This window comes from Perognathus longimembris, chromosome 10, assembly GCF_023159225.1.
Source record: "Perognathus longimembris pacificus isolate PPM17 chromosome 10, ASM2315922v1, whole genome shotgun sequence".
In the NCBI taxonomy this organism is placed as follows: domain Eukaryota; kingdom Metazoa; phylum Chordata; class Mammalia; order Rodentia; family Heteromyidae; genus Perognathus; species Perognathus longimembris.
The window spans coordinates 12,432,544-12,445,559 of NC_063170.1; the positions used below are offsets into that span (position 1 = coordinate 12,432,544).

Genomic DNA, 13,016 nt, shown 5'->3' on the forward strand with positions numbered 1-13,016 from the left:
CACCTGCGTGTGGCAAGCTTGACCATGTGGTATTTGCCTTTATAACCTGACCGGAGCATGGCCCGGGTGTGCGGTCCCAGCCTGCTTTTTACGGTTGTGGTTCCAGCTCGCGAGTCTGGATAGTGACCCTGGCCAGTCAGTATGCTTTTTACTTCCTCAATAAATCCATCTTTTTACTTGAGACTGTCTCTGAGTGGTGGACTCTTGGAGGGATGGGGGATCCCCCCCCCCATTACCTTGTGGTCCCCTCCCTTGGGGGACCCCATTACAGTTTCTCTTAAGTTTGTGAACAAAGGAAGACAAGTAGAAAATGAGGGAGAACTCTAAGGTAAAGTTGTAAGAGGATTCAGTTAGCTCAATCATAAATTAAACAAGCCTTGTGTTTAAAGGTCTGAAATGCCTAGTTTTATAATAGTATAATCTCAATTAAGATGTTTAGAAACCAGCTGAGCCCCAGGACTGGCCAAAGAAAACCCCCAAACCAAAAATATCCAAAAACCCAACTGTGACAATTTCTCTCTCCAAGACTGTGACTTGAATTTGGTACCTGACACTTTAGTTCAACTGGTGCTTTACCAAGCCATGCCTCCAACCCCTATACGTATGTTAAAAAAAACACCAAAAAACACTTCTATGATATATTATTTGGTCCAAAAACTGGGGTACACGCTCCATACTATACAGAAAGGTTTAAGGAAAATCACAACTCTAGGCACACAAATTATAATATGTGATCAGTAACTCAATAATAATTTGGTACTGCAGAACACACTCTTCAAGGTGGGACAAATATTATTAGGTAGCAAAAAGTACGAAAGGCAAGTAACAAAATAGTCTTGAACAATGCCTTAATTGGCTGAATAACAAATTATGTGAATGAGAATATTGCTTGGTTAAAGTCCAGTTTCTGCTACCATTACTCTGAAGGAGAATTTCGCCTCACCCCCTAGCAGGAGAGAGCAGAAGTACTCTTTCAAGAGAAAAGCAATACATTTTGAGTTCAACATTAAAGTATAGTCTGCACAGCCAGACACTGGTGACTCAAGCCTATAATCCTGGCTGATATTCAAGAGGCTGAGATCTAAGGATTGTGGTTCAAAGCCAACTTGTAAAGGAGACTCTTATCTTCATGAGACTCTTATCTCCAATTAACCACCAGAAAGTAGAAGTGGTGCTATGGCTCAAAGTGGTAGAGCATTAGCTTTGAGTAAAAAGCTCAGGGACAGCACCCAGGCCCTGAATTCAAGCCCCATGACTAACAAAAAAATGAACAACAACAACAACAACCAAAAGACTGCAAAAAATTATACATGTTGGGGCTGGGAATATGGCCTAGTGGCAAGAGTGCTTGCCTCCTATACATGAAGCTCTCGGTTTGATTCCCCAGCACTACATATATGGAAAAAGGCCAGAAGGGGCGCTGTGGCTCAGGTGGCAGAGGGCTAGCCTTGAGCAGGAAGAAGCCAGGGAAGGTGCTCAGGCCCTGAGTCCAAGGCCCAGGACAGGCCAAAAACAAAAAAAACAAAAAAATTATACATGTTATAATCTGAAGTTTCGAGAACACATATTAGTTTTTCCCTCCAAATTATTGCTTGGTATCACTAAGCTTCTATCAAGTGCTTTCATGGATAACAATGAGATAATTCAATAGCCAGTTTCTGTCATCTTTGAGGATAAAATCTGGAAACTTTTTTTTTAAAACTTTGTATCCTATGTAATGAATGGAGCAAAAATAAAATTGCTTTTATACCCACCTTCATTAGGTGAATATCTCTCCAGATTTTGTTCTCTCTCTCTCTCTCTCTCTCTCTCTCTGCATATATATCTGTATACCAAGGCTTTGAGCTCTCTTTTGGGATTTGGTTGTTCATGGCTGGTATTCTACCACTTGAGTCATATCTCCAATCTGGAATTTCACTGGATAATTGGAGATGGGAGTCTCTTGGACTTTCTGCATGAGCTGGCTTCGAACTAAGATGCTCAGATCTCAGAATCTTTAACAGCATTACAGGCACAAGCCACTGGTACCCTAAGATAGTCTGTTTTTGTAATATCTTTATATATTCAAAAGTAAAATAAATTAAAATTTAAGAAAATCTTTCTAGAAATGTCAACTTGTATCACTCTCTCTCAAATATCACTCAATCTAGGGCTGGGAATATGGCCTAGTGGTAAAGTGCTTGCCTCGTACACATGAAGCCCTGGGTTCGATTCCTCAGCACCACATATATAGAAAAAGGCCGGAAGTGGCGCTGTGGCTCAAGAGGTAGAGTGCTAGCCTTGAGCAAAAATAAGCCAGGGACAGTGCTCAAGCCCTGAGTCCACACCCCAGGACTGGCAACAAAAACAAAACAAAACAAATCAAATATCACTCAATCTATAGTTAATAAGAGCAGGTTCTAGATTTGGTCTCTTTAAAATGAGCTGAAATACCTGTAGATGGCAATAAATATCAATAAATCTGGCATTTCAAAGTTGCACCTCAAATGGGTGATAAGTCATTATTCACAGCTTACTCTTTGTTTCAGGGTGAAAATACTGTGACTACTAAATCTAAAATTGCTTTACAAAAAAAAAAAAAAGGAGTGTGGGGGGCTGGGAATATGGCCTAGTGGCAAGAGTGCTTGCCTCGTATACATGAAGCCCGAGGTTCAATTCCTCAGCACCCCATATATAGTAAAGGCCAGAAGTGGCACTGTGGCTGAAGTTGGCAGAGCCTTGAGCAAAAAGTTCAAGCCCCAGGACTGGCAAAAAAAAAAAAAAGAAAAAAAAGTGTGTGTGTGTGTGTGTAGTAGGTAATATTTTAAGCCGCACATGCGCACGCACACACCCACACATATACGCATGGATGCTAGGTGGTCAGGTGGCACACTCCTATAATCCCAGCACTCAGGAGCCAAAAGCAAGACGATTTTGAGTTTGAGGTCAACCTGGGCTAAATAATAAGTTCCAGGCCAGCATGTACTACTGCCTCAAAATATCCTAACAAATGCCTATGTATTTCAAATGATATACTTCACCATTAAGTAGGCAATGGTAATATCAGCTATGTATAAATAGTAAAAGATACTTAATAACAGATCCTGTAAGTATTCTGAGATGTAGCCATATGTGTTCATGCACAGACATATCAAAACTTTTCTATATTGTAGGAATTTAAAAAACCTTTAGTTAGTACTTGAGAGGCTGAAGTAGGAAGATTTAGGTTCAAGGCCAGCTTTGACTACACAGGGAGACTCTGCCCCTAAAACACACACTGAGCACAGAGCACAGAGTTTCAACTACCTGCTGCCGAGCAGCAACTCTGTAGAAGCAAAAGACTAGAATTTTAAAAAGTGAATTCAGCCAGGCACTGGTGGCTCACACCCATAATCCTAGCTACCCAGGAGGCTGAGATCTGAGGATAGTTGTTCAAAGACAAGGTGGACAGGAAAGTCTGTGACACTTTTTTTTTTTGACACTCTTATCTCCAATTAAGTACCATAAAATCTGGAAGTAGAATAGTGGCTCAAGTGGTAGAGCACTAGTCTCGAGCAAAAAGGCTCAGGGGACAGGACCCAGCCCTGAGTTAAAGCCCCCAACTGGCATAAAAAACAATAAATAAATAGAAGTGAATCTAGTTTTATTTCTGCTGTTTACAAGTTCTGGGACCTTTGGAATATCCAAATGTATAAATGTGATTATCTACTTCAGAGGTACAAGAATGTTCTCAGATAACAAGTAGGAAATCCTTTGCAAATTTTAGGTGACAGTTCTGGTATATATATAATATATATATATATTTTGTGATTACACACAAATGATCTAAGCCACTCTCTCCATGCCTCTGAAAATCATCTTCTACTGTAACATTTGTTTCCTAGCCAAAGAATCATGTTCTTTCAGACATATCTCTATGTTTCTGTTTTTTACTGTCTGAGTTGTTCTCTGGACCTCATTTACTGTAAACATGTTCTCATCTTCCAAGACCCAGCTCAAATGTCACTGACTCACAGAAACCTTCCTGAAATACTAAAAAATCTGTTACATATTGCTACTAATCTCTTCTGTATGTCTCTTTTCTTTTTTAAATTGTTGTTACATGTTGCTTTTATGCCTTGGTTATAGTATCTGAAGACATATACTTATTTGGCTAGAAAGCCCGAGGAGCTAATACTACATTTTATTTGCCTTCCTTGCTCCTTGTATTCAAGACTTGAGATTTAATGCCAGCTTTGCAACTAAGGAGTAAACCCATCCTCTTAAGGTTTGTAAAAGATTGGTGATCTAGACTTCTTTTCCTATAGCAGATTAATACAGAATCAGAGAGAAATAAAATTCTGTATTTTAAAAATACCTATCTGTTTCTGCATTGTCCCTCATTTTATTTTACTTTTATTTTATTTATGTGTGCCAGTCCTGGGACTTGAACTCAGGGCTGGGCACTGTCCCTGAGCTTCTTTTGCTCAAGGACAGGGCTCTACCACTTAAGACACAGCACCACTTCCACTTCCGATGTTTTCTATTTATGTGGTACTGAAGAATCAAACCAAGGGCTTCATGCATGCTAGGCAAGCACTCTACCACTAAGCCACATTCCCAGTCTAAAATTCTGTTTTGATGCTTCAGAATCTTACAATTTTCACACTGGACTAACAGAGATAGCTTTCACTGAATCCCTATTTAGAACCTGTAAATGATTATATTCCTTCTTATTTCTATTTACTACTCTTATAAGTAATATTCCAGTATATTAATTTTATAAGATCAGTAATGTATACAAATTTACTACACTGAGATAGATTAAAACAATACTTTGTTTTTGTCCTTGAGCAATGACTGTAGTAACAGTAATAACAGTACCTAACTAGGTAAGCTGGCAGAGCAAGAGGGGAGCAGGTTATTTACTTGTGAGTCTCTTTAAAGATAGTAGTTGGGCTGGGAATGTAACTTAGTGGCAGAGTGCTTACCTAACATGCATGAAGTCCTGAGTTCAATTCCTCAGAACCACAAACAGAAAAAGCCAAAGTAGCACTGTGGCTCAAGTGAAAGAATGCTAGCCTTGAGCATAAAGAGGCTCAGGAACAAAGCCCAGACCCTGAGTTCAAGCCCCAGGACCAGCAAAAATAAAAAATAAAATAAAGATAGTTGTTCTTTAATACATTCCTGGTATTCTAGGATTTAGCTCAGTGTCTCAGCAATGTTTTCTGAATTAACGCTCCTGATTTCATTCTTCAGACATATGTTCAAAACAAAGAAATGCTATATTCTGCATTATAGTGCTCTGTGCTCAAAGTTGTATATTAACTTATTTCTTTTATTACTTATTAAGAAGCCCAATTATATGCCAGTAAGTAATTTATAGAACAGAAAGGTGAGCTTACCATCATCTAAAGTGATGTCCTGTAGACCAATGGTTGCAAAATTAGGTTCTCGATCTTCAGGTTCAGGTTTAATGCTCACAGTTGACCCATCAGGTGGAAATGATGCTGGGTCACACAAACTGTGACATATTAAGGATGAAGGTGCAGAAAGACCTCCTTGGCCTGTATTTTGTGCTTGAGTTGAATGCTGTCCAGAATGAATTCTGGCGGCTGGAGATGGTGATGAGGCAGTTCCTGAGCTAGGAGACTGGTAAGGCATAGTCTGCAGCTGAGGGGACGGTGGACCAGAAAGTGATGAACTAACCAGGGGACAAGAAGCTGCTGGGGGAGCTGTTGTAGCAGACCTTGAATGTGAAGGACCATATGTAATAGGTTGCAACTGAGAAGGCTGACCTGTGACCTGATCTGCTACCGGAGAAGAAAGAGGTCTTTGTCCTGCTCCTGTATTTGAACAATGGTATCCCACTGACTGAAGATGAGGTGAGGTTTGCACAGAATGAGGTGTATGTGCTAAGAGATGTCCTGCTGAGCTTGAATTTGAAGAAAGAAATGGCAAGGATGACAGTGGTTGACAGCCAAGACTTACTAAACTAGAAATAGTTGCATCCTGCTGAAACAAAACTGGATCAAATTCTTGATTGGGGGCAGCATTAATGGGAAGACAAGTTGGTCCATTATACACATTAGTTTGCATAGGCTGATAGGAAGACCTCACAGGAGATGTTGGTGTAACTTGAAAAGGCTGGTGCACAACTGAAGAAGGTATTATATGCTGTTCTTTAACTGCACCCTCATCCCTACACTGCAACTGCGGTAGATGGGATGAGGTTACCATGGATGCATATGCTTGCTGGATGGGACAAACCAAGCTTCTCTGGGGTGACATTACATTGTCATGTGGGTGCCCTGTATCTGAAGAAGGCCTTTGGGTCTGGGTAGGAGGAGGCACAGGCAAAGGTGGAACTGAAGTCAAATCTATTTCTTCTCTGTGTTCTTGCTTCATCATTACTGAGAAGAGAGTAATTATAATAACAAATGTTATTATGTAACACATAAAATAATTATGACAGGCCTTATTATAGGCTACGCAGCTATAGTTATGTATCTAAACCAGGGGGTGGCATAATTAATGATGACATAAATGTCATCAGAGAGCAAAGTAAACATAAATCTTGTGCTTGTGTGGATAATATATACACACATAGACAATTCTGCACATAGATATGTGTCTCTCTCTCTATACTATATACATTATTTTATATACTACATATATCTATTTGCAAAGATGCATAAGAAACTAGCAACTGATGGATTTTCTGCTAGGAAGAGAAATGATGTGGTTTGAGGATAACTAGAAGAGTAATTTACAGAAACTTCAAAAAGAATCTAATCAGGTAAGGCAAGACTGACAAAAATTTAAAATAAAGGAAGGGAAAGGGGAAGGGGAGGAAAGGAAAGGAAAGCAAAGGAAAAGGAAAAGGAAAGGAAAGGGAAAGAGAAAGGGAAAGAGAAAGGAAAAGGAAGGTGGATCTTGGGCCAAGTATAGAAGCATACACCTGTAAACTCCCAGCACTTGTGAAGGCTGAGCCTTACGAGGATCGAGAGCTCTGGGCTAGCCTAGACTATATAGGGAGGGAGGGAGGTGGAGGAGAAGGAAGAAAAAGGAAGAGGAGGAATAGGGGAGGATGAAGATGAGAAGGAAGAGGAAGAAGGGAGGAGGAAAAGAGTTAAATAAATGGAAAGACCTCAGGTTCATGGATTTAAAGGCTATTATTTTTTTTCTTTCTGAGTTTGTGTTGGTCATGGGGCTTGAACTAGGCCTGGGTGCTGTCTCTGAGTGTCTTTTGCTCAAAGCTAGTACTCTACCACTTGTGACAGAACTCCACTTTCGTACTTTATGGGAGATAACAGTTCCACTGACTTTACTGCCCAGGCTGGCTTTAAACCAAGATCCCCAGATCTCAGCCTCCTAAATAGTTAGGATTACACACATGAGCTACTAGTACTTGGATAGATTTAAACTTTAATGCTGCTAATATGACAACATACTCATAAAGTGATTTCACTGTAATTACTACCAAAAATCCACATGATACTTTTGTGCAAAGTGAAAAACTCATCCTAAAAGTTACATGGAGCCAGGTACCAGTGACTCCTACCTGTAATCCTAACTTCTCAGGAGGCTGAGATGTGGGTTCAAGGCCTTCCAAGCAGAAATCCCTATTCTTGTCCCTGAGCTTTTGGGCTCAAGGCTAGTGCTCTACTGCTTTGAGCCATAGCACAACTCCCAGTTTGGGGGTTGTTAACTAGAAATAAGAGTCTCACAGACTTTTCTGCCCAGGCTTCAAACCATGATCCTCAGATCTCATCCTCCTGAGTAGCTAGGATTATAAGCATGAGCCACCATTGCCTGGCCCAGGCAGAAATCTTCATGAGACTCAGGGTCTACATGCTGTCCCTTAGCATTTTTGTTTGTTTTTTATTCAATGCTGGCACTCTACCAATTGAGCCACAGCTCCACTTCTGGCTTTTTGCTGTCTAGGTGGAGATAAGAGTCTCACAGATCAAACCACGATCTTCAAATTTCAGCATTCTGAGTAGCTAAAATAATAGGCATGAGCTACTGGTACTCAGTGCTGGTAATTTCTGATTCCTTCTGAAAAGACTTCAAACAAACAAACAAACAAAAAACCAAACTTAAACTCTATCTTTTTTTTTTTTTTTTTTTTTTTTGGCCAGTCCTGGGCTTGAACTCAGGGCCTGAGCACTGTCCCTGGCTTCTTTTTGCTCAAGGCTAGCACTCTGCCACTTGAGCCACAGTGCCACTTCTGGCCATTTTCTGTATATGTGGTGCTGGGGAATTGAACCCAGGGCCTCATGTATACGAGGCAAGCACTCTTGCCACTAGGCCATATCCCCAGCCCTTAAACTCTATCTTCTAATTTCCTTATTCCTTAACCACTACAAATTAGTCATGGATAGCACATTTAATACTTAAAGTGAGTGCAAACTTAGATTATAATCAGTAAAAAAAATCAAGTCAACATATCCTTAATCAGTCTGCCTTAAACGTTCTAAGATGCACTGAGTAACTTTTTTTTTGGCCAGTCCTTGGGCTTGGGCACTGTCCCTGATCTTCTTTTGCTCAAGGTTAGCACTCCACCACTTGAGTCATAGGTACCATTTCCAGCCTTTTCTGTTTATGTGGTACTGAGGAACTGAACGTGGGGCTTCATGCATGCTAGGAAAGCACTCTACCACTAAGCCACATTCCTAGCCCATTACCAAGTAACTTTTTCTACAGTATGAAAGAAAACACTACAGTAAGCTATTACAACTCATACCTGGTGTGTAAGTAAAACGTTGAGACTGGCTTTTTTTCCTCTTGCCATTGCAAAGATAAAAGTGCACCTGCACTGCAGCAGTGATTGCTGGGTTATGGTAGGGAGGAACTTCAAGGACAATGTGAGCCTAAAGGAGCAAGGAAAGTAAGATTGTATTACAGTCAAAACTAAACATGAAATGCACCCACAAAAACTCAATTCAACTTATTCACCTTAACTACAGAGCTCTCCCATCACAGAAAATTATGTACATCAACTGGTCACATAAGTCATCTAGAGATTTAAAGATAGTTCACTCTTTTTTGTGCTTTAACTTGGGGCCTTGAGCTTGCTTGGCTTTTTCTGCTCAAGGCTACCATGCTACCAAATGACCCATACCTTCATTTCTGGGGATTCCTGCCAGAGACAAATCCTTTAACTATTAATGAAGAAGCTGCTGCGTGTGTGTGCATGTATGTATGTATGCACACCAGTCATGGGGCTTGAAATCAGGGACTGGGTACTGTCCCTGAACTTTTTGTTCAAGGCTAGTGCTCAACCACTTGAACAACACCTCTACTTCTGGCTTTATGTAGATTTGAAATAAGAATCTTGTGGACTTTCCTTCCCTGTCTGGCTTCAAACTTCGATCTTCAGATTTCAGCCCCTTGAATAGCTAGAATTAGATATGAGCCACTGTTACTTGACTGAGAAACTGCTTTTTACCCATTCAATTGAGTTTTTAGTTGTAACAGAAATAGTCTTATTACATAATATGTAGTGAAATAGTTTACAATGTTTATAATATTGGATATTACATGTTACTATATTTTAATAGGAAGTTCACTCTTGATTTTCAAATTATGTTTAATATTTCACAAGCTGCAAAATTCCTTTTAAATTTTATCATCAAAATGCATGCCAGTGGTTCACACCTGTAAGCTTAGCTATTCAGGAGGCTGAGATCTGAGTATTGTGGTTCGCAGCCATCCCGGGCAGAAAAAGCCATCCCGGGCAGAAAAAGTTCCTGTGAGACTCTTACCTCTAATTAACCACTCAAAAAATGAAAGTGGTGTTGTGACTCTAAGTGGTAGCTTTTGTCTTGAGCAAAAGAGCTCAGGGACAGCACCTAGCCCCTCAGATCCCGATTTCAAGCTCCTAACTCATACACAAATCTGTATCCATATCAAAAATAATTTTACACAAGTAGAATACAATGTTTAGCCCAAATCAAAGGCAATCCTCAGCTGTGTGCCTAGGTACTCAGGAGGCTGAGATCTGAAGTCTGTGATTTGAAGTAAGCCTAGGCAGGAAAACCTATGAAACTTTTATCTCCAATTAATATTACATTCTAAGAAAAGCCAGAAGTGGAGGTGTGCCTCAAGAGATAGAGCTCCAACCCTGAGTTCAAACCCCAGTACCAGCACACACGCGTGCGCACATACACACACATGCACACACACACACACACACACACACACAAGGAAGGAAGGAAGAAAGAAGAAAAAAATGAAAGTAATTCTCAATTTAACTGCTCCAAATTGTGGGAAGCATTATACATAGAAATAGTATTTCCTGGGCTGGGGATATAGCCTAGTGGCAAGAGTGCCTGCCTCGGATACACGAGGCCCTAGGTTCGATTCCCCAGCACCACATATACAGAAAACGGCCAGAAGCGGCGCTGTGGCTCAAGTGGCAGAGTGCTAGCCTTGAGCGGGAAGAAGCCAGGGACAGTGCTCAGGCCCTGAGTCCAAGGCCCACGACTGGCCAAAAAAAAAAAAAAAAAAAAAGAAATAGTATTTCCTAGCCCAGAGAAGATTCCATCTTCAATGTAACCAGGATGAAGAACAATGTGACAGGATAAGGGACAGCTTGCAGAGTGGAATCTCAAAGTCCCAACAGCCGGGCACTGGTGACTCATGCTTGCAATCCTAGCTACTTAGAAGGCCGAGATCTGAGGATCACAATTCAAAGCCAGCCTGGACAGCAAAGTCCGTGAGACTCTTATCTCCGATAAACTACTTAGAAAAAGCCATAAGTGGCACTGTGGCTCAAGTGGTAGAGCATTAGCCTTAAAGCAAAAGAAGCTCAGGGACAGGGCTCACCCTGAGTCCAAGCCCCAGGACTAGTGGGGACACATGCACATGTATACACATACACACACACACACACCCCATACACACAGCTGTGAAGTTAGGAGCAGCATATTAAATCACAAGTCCTTAAGGGTTTGTGCCATTATATATGTTCTTTATTGCATTTAATTTTAATTCCCTCACTGAATTCAATAAAATGCCAATTTCAATGAGACTTCTCATTAAAGTCTTTCATTTCTAATTCCCATTTATTACATAAAAAGAGACGATGTCAATGTTTATTTTTCCCGTTTTAATTTTAATACTAGAAAGGTCTTTTACTCTCAAACTTAAAAAAATTTGAATTTACTTTTCTATTACTAAATATCCTCATTACTCGATAAAGCAGCACTACTCAGTTTTCACCATAGTTTCTGAAGTATATCTTAAAAATTAAGGTAAATTTCTGGACTGGAGGCATGGCTCAAGAGGTAGAGTGGTGTATACCCAAGTGCAAGGCCCTGAATTCAAAACTAAGTAACACACACACAAACACATAGATACACACAATAAATTTCTTACCCCTTGAGACTTTTCCCTGATTATTTTTCCTTCTACTTCCCATTGAGGTCGTCCATCTAGTGAAAGAAATAATTTTCAATTAAAAGCAATTCAATTTGAGGCAGGCACTGGTGGCTCACATCTGTAATCTTAGCTACTCAGGAGGTTGAGATCTGAGGATCACAGCTCAAAAGCAGCCCAGCCAAGAAAGTCCATGAGATTATCTCCAATTAACCACCAAAAACTGGTAGTGGAACTGTGGATCTAAGTGGTAGAGCACCAGCCTTGAGCAGAAGAGCTCAGGAACAGTGCTCAGGCCCTCTGAGTTCAAGCCCTACAACCAACAACAAAAAAGCAATTCATGTCAGAAAGCATACAAAGTCTAAACCATATAATAATTACAAATTTATTGGCAAATGGAATCTTTTTCTCAGCAATCTCCAATATGAAAAAAAGTGTAGTAGTAGAGATAAAAAAGAGAAAGCGGGCTGGGAATGTGGCTTAGTGGTAGAGTGCTTGCCTAGCATGCATGAAGCCCTGGGTTCAATTCATCAGTAGCACATAAACAGAAAAAGCCGAAAGAGGCACTGTGGCTCAATTGGTAGAATGCTAGCCTTGAGCAAAAGAAGCTCAGGAACAGTTCCCAGGCCCTAAGTTTAAGCCCCAGGACCAGCAAAAAACATCAACAATAAAAAGAAATCCCCGAATTCACATACTATTAATCTTATCCTTCTAAAACACACAATTCAGCAGGCATATGGTGCATATCTGTAATCCTAGCTACCCAGAGGCAACAGGAGAGTCATAGTTCTAGGACAGCGTGGCTCAAGTAATAGAGTGTCTGAACTGCCAAGCACAATGCATTAAGTTCAAACCCCAATACTGTCAGAAAGAAAGGAAGGTAGAGACGGAAAAGTATATCCAAAAACCAAGAATGGAATTTAGATTGTTAGTATATTCACAAAGCGGTGCAAACATTGTCATTAATTCCAAAACATTTTCATAATCTCCAGAAGAAACACTATACCAATTAGCAATCATTTACATTCACCTACATCCACTGGCTGACTTATTACTTCTTCTTTCATTAAAGTAATTTTTCGGGGGGTGGGGGGAGTATCAGTTGTGGGGCTTGAACTCTGGGCCTGGGCCCTGTCCCTGAGCTCTTCAGCTCAGGTTAGCACTCTACCACTTGAGCCACAGTGCCACTTTTGGTTTTCTGGTGGTTAATTGAAGATAAGTCTCACAGACTTTCCTGCCTGGACTGGCTTTGAACCACAATCCTCAGAGCTCAGCCTCCTGAGTAGCTAGGATTATAGGCATGATCCACCACTGGTACCTGGTTAAAACAAATGTTTTTTTTAAATTATCTTTAAGTAGTTGTACAAAGGAGTTGCCATCTACCAAAGCATTTATGAATACAGTGCTTTTTTTTTTTGGGGGGGGGGGGAGCAGTCCTAGGGCTGGGACTCAGGGCCTGAGCCCTGTCCCTGGCTTCTTTTTGCCACAGCCCCACTCACTTCTGGCTTTTTCTGTGTATGTGGTGCTGAGGAATTGAACCCAGGGCTTCACGCACGCTAGAGTATTCTACCACTAAGCCATATTCCCAGGCCAATACAGTGCATTTTGATCAATGTCACCACTTTCAACATTCTCACCCACCCCTCCCCTTACTTAATTTTGAGTTATGTATC

At 40.7% G+C, this 13,016-nt stretch overlaps 1 protein-coding gene across 2 annotated transcripts in view; it reads right to left on the bottom strand.

The window, feature by feature from the left end:
• The window catches only part of Nfatc3 (nuclear factor of activated T cells 3), a 63,960-nt gene that overhangs the window by 16,269 nt on the left and 34,675 nt on the right, over positions 1-13,016 (bottom strand). For both annotated transcript variants that reach the window (XM_048355271.1, XM_048355272.1), the window contains exons 7-9: positions 11,344-11,399; positions 8,708-8,834; positions 5,364-6,371 (exon numbers count right to left, since the gene is read on the bottom strand). In XM_048355271.1, coding sequence (XP_048211228.1) covers positions 5,364-6,371; positions 8,708-8,834; positions 11,344-11,399 — 1,191 coding nt within the window. The remainder of the gene's footprint in view (positions 1-5,363; positions 6,372-8,707; positions 8,835-11,343; positions 11,400-13,016) is intronic.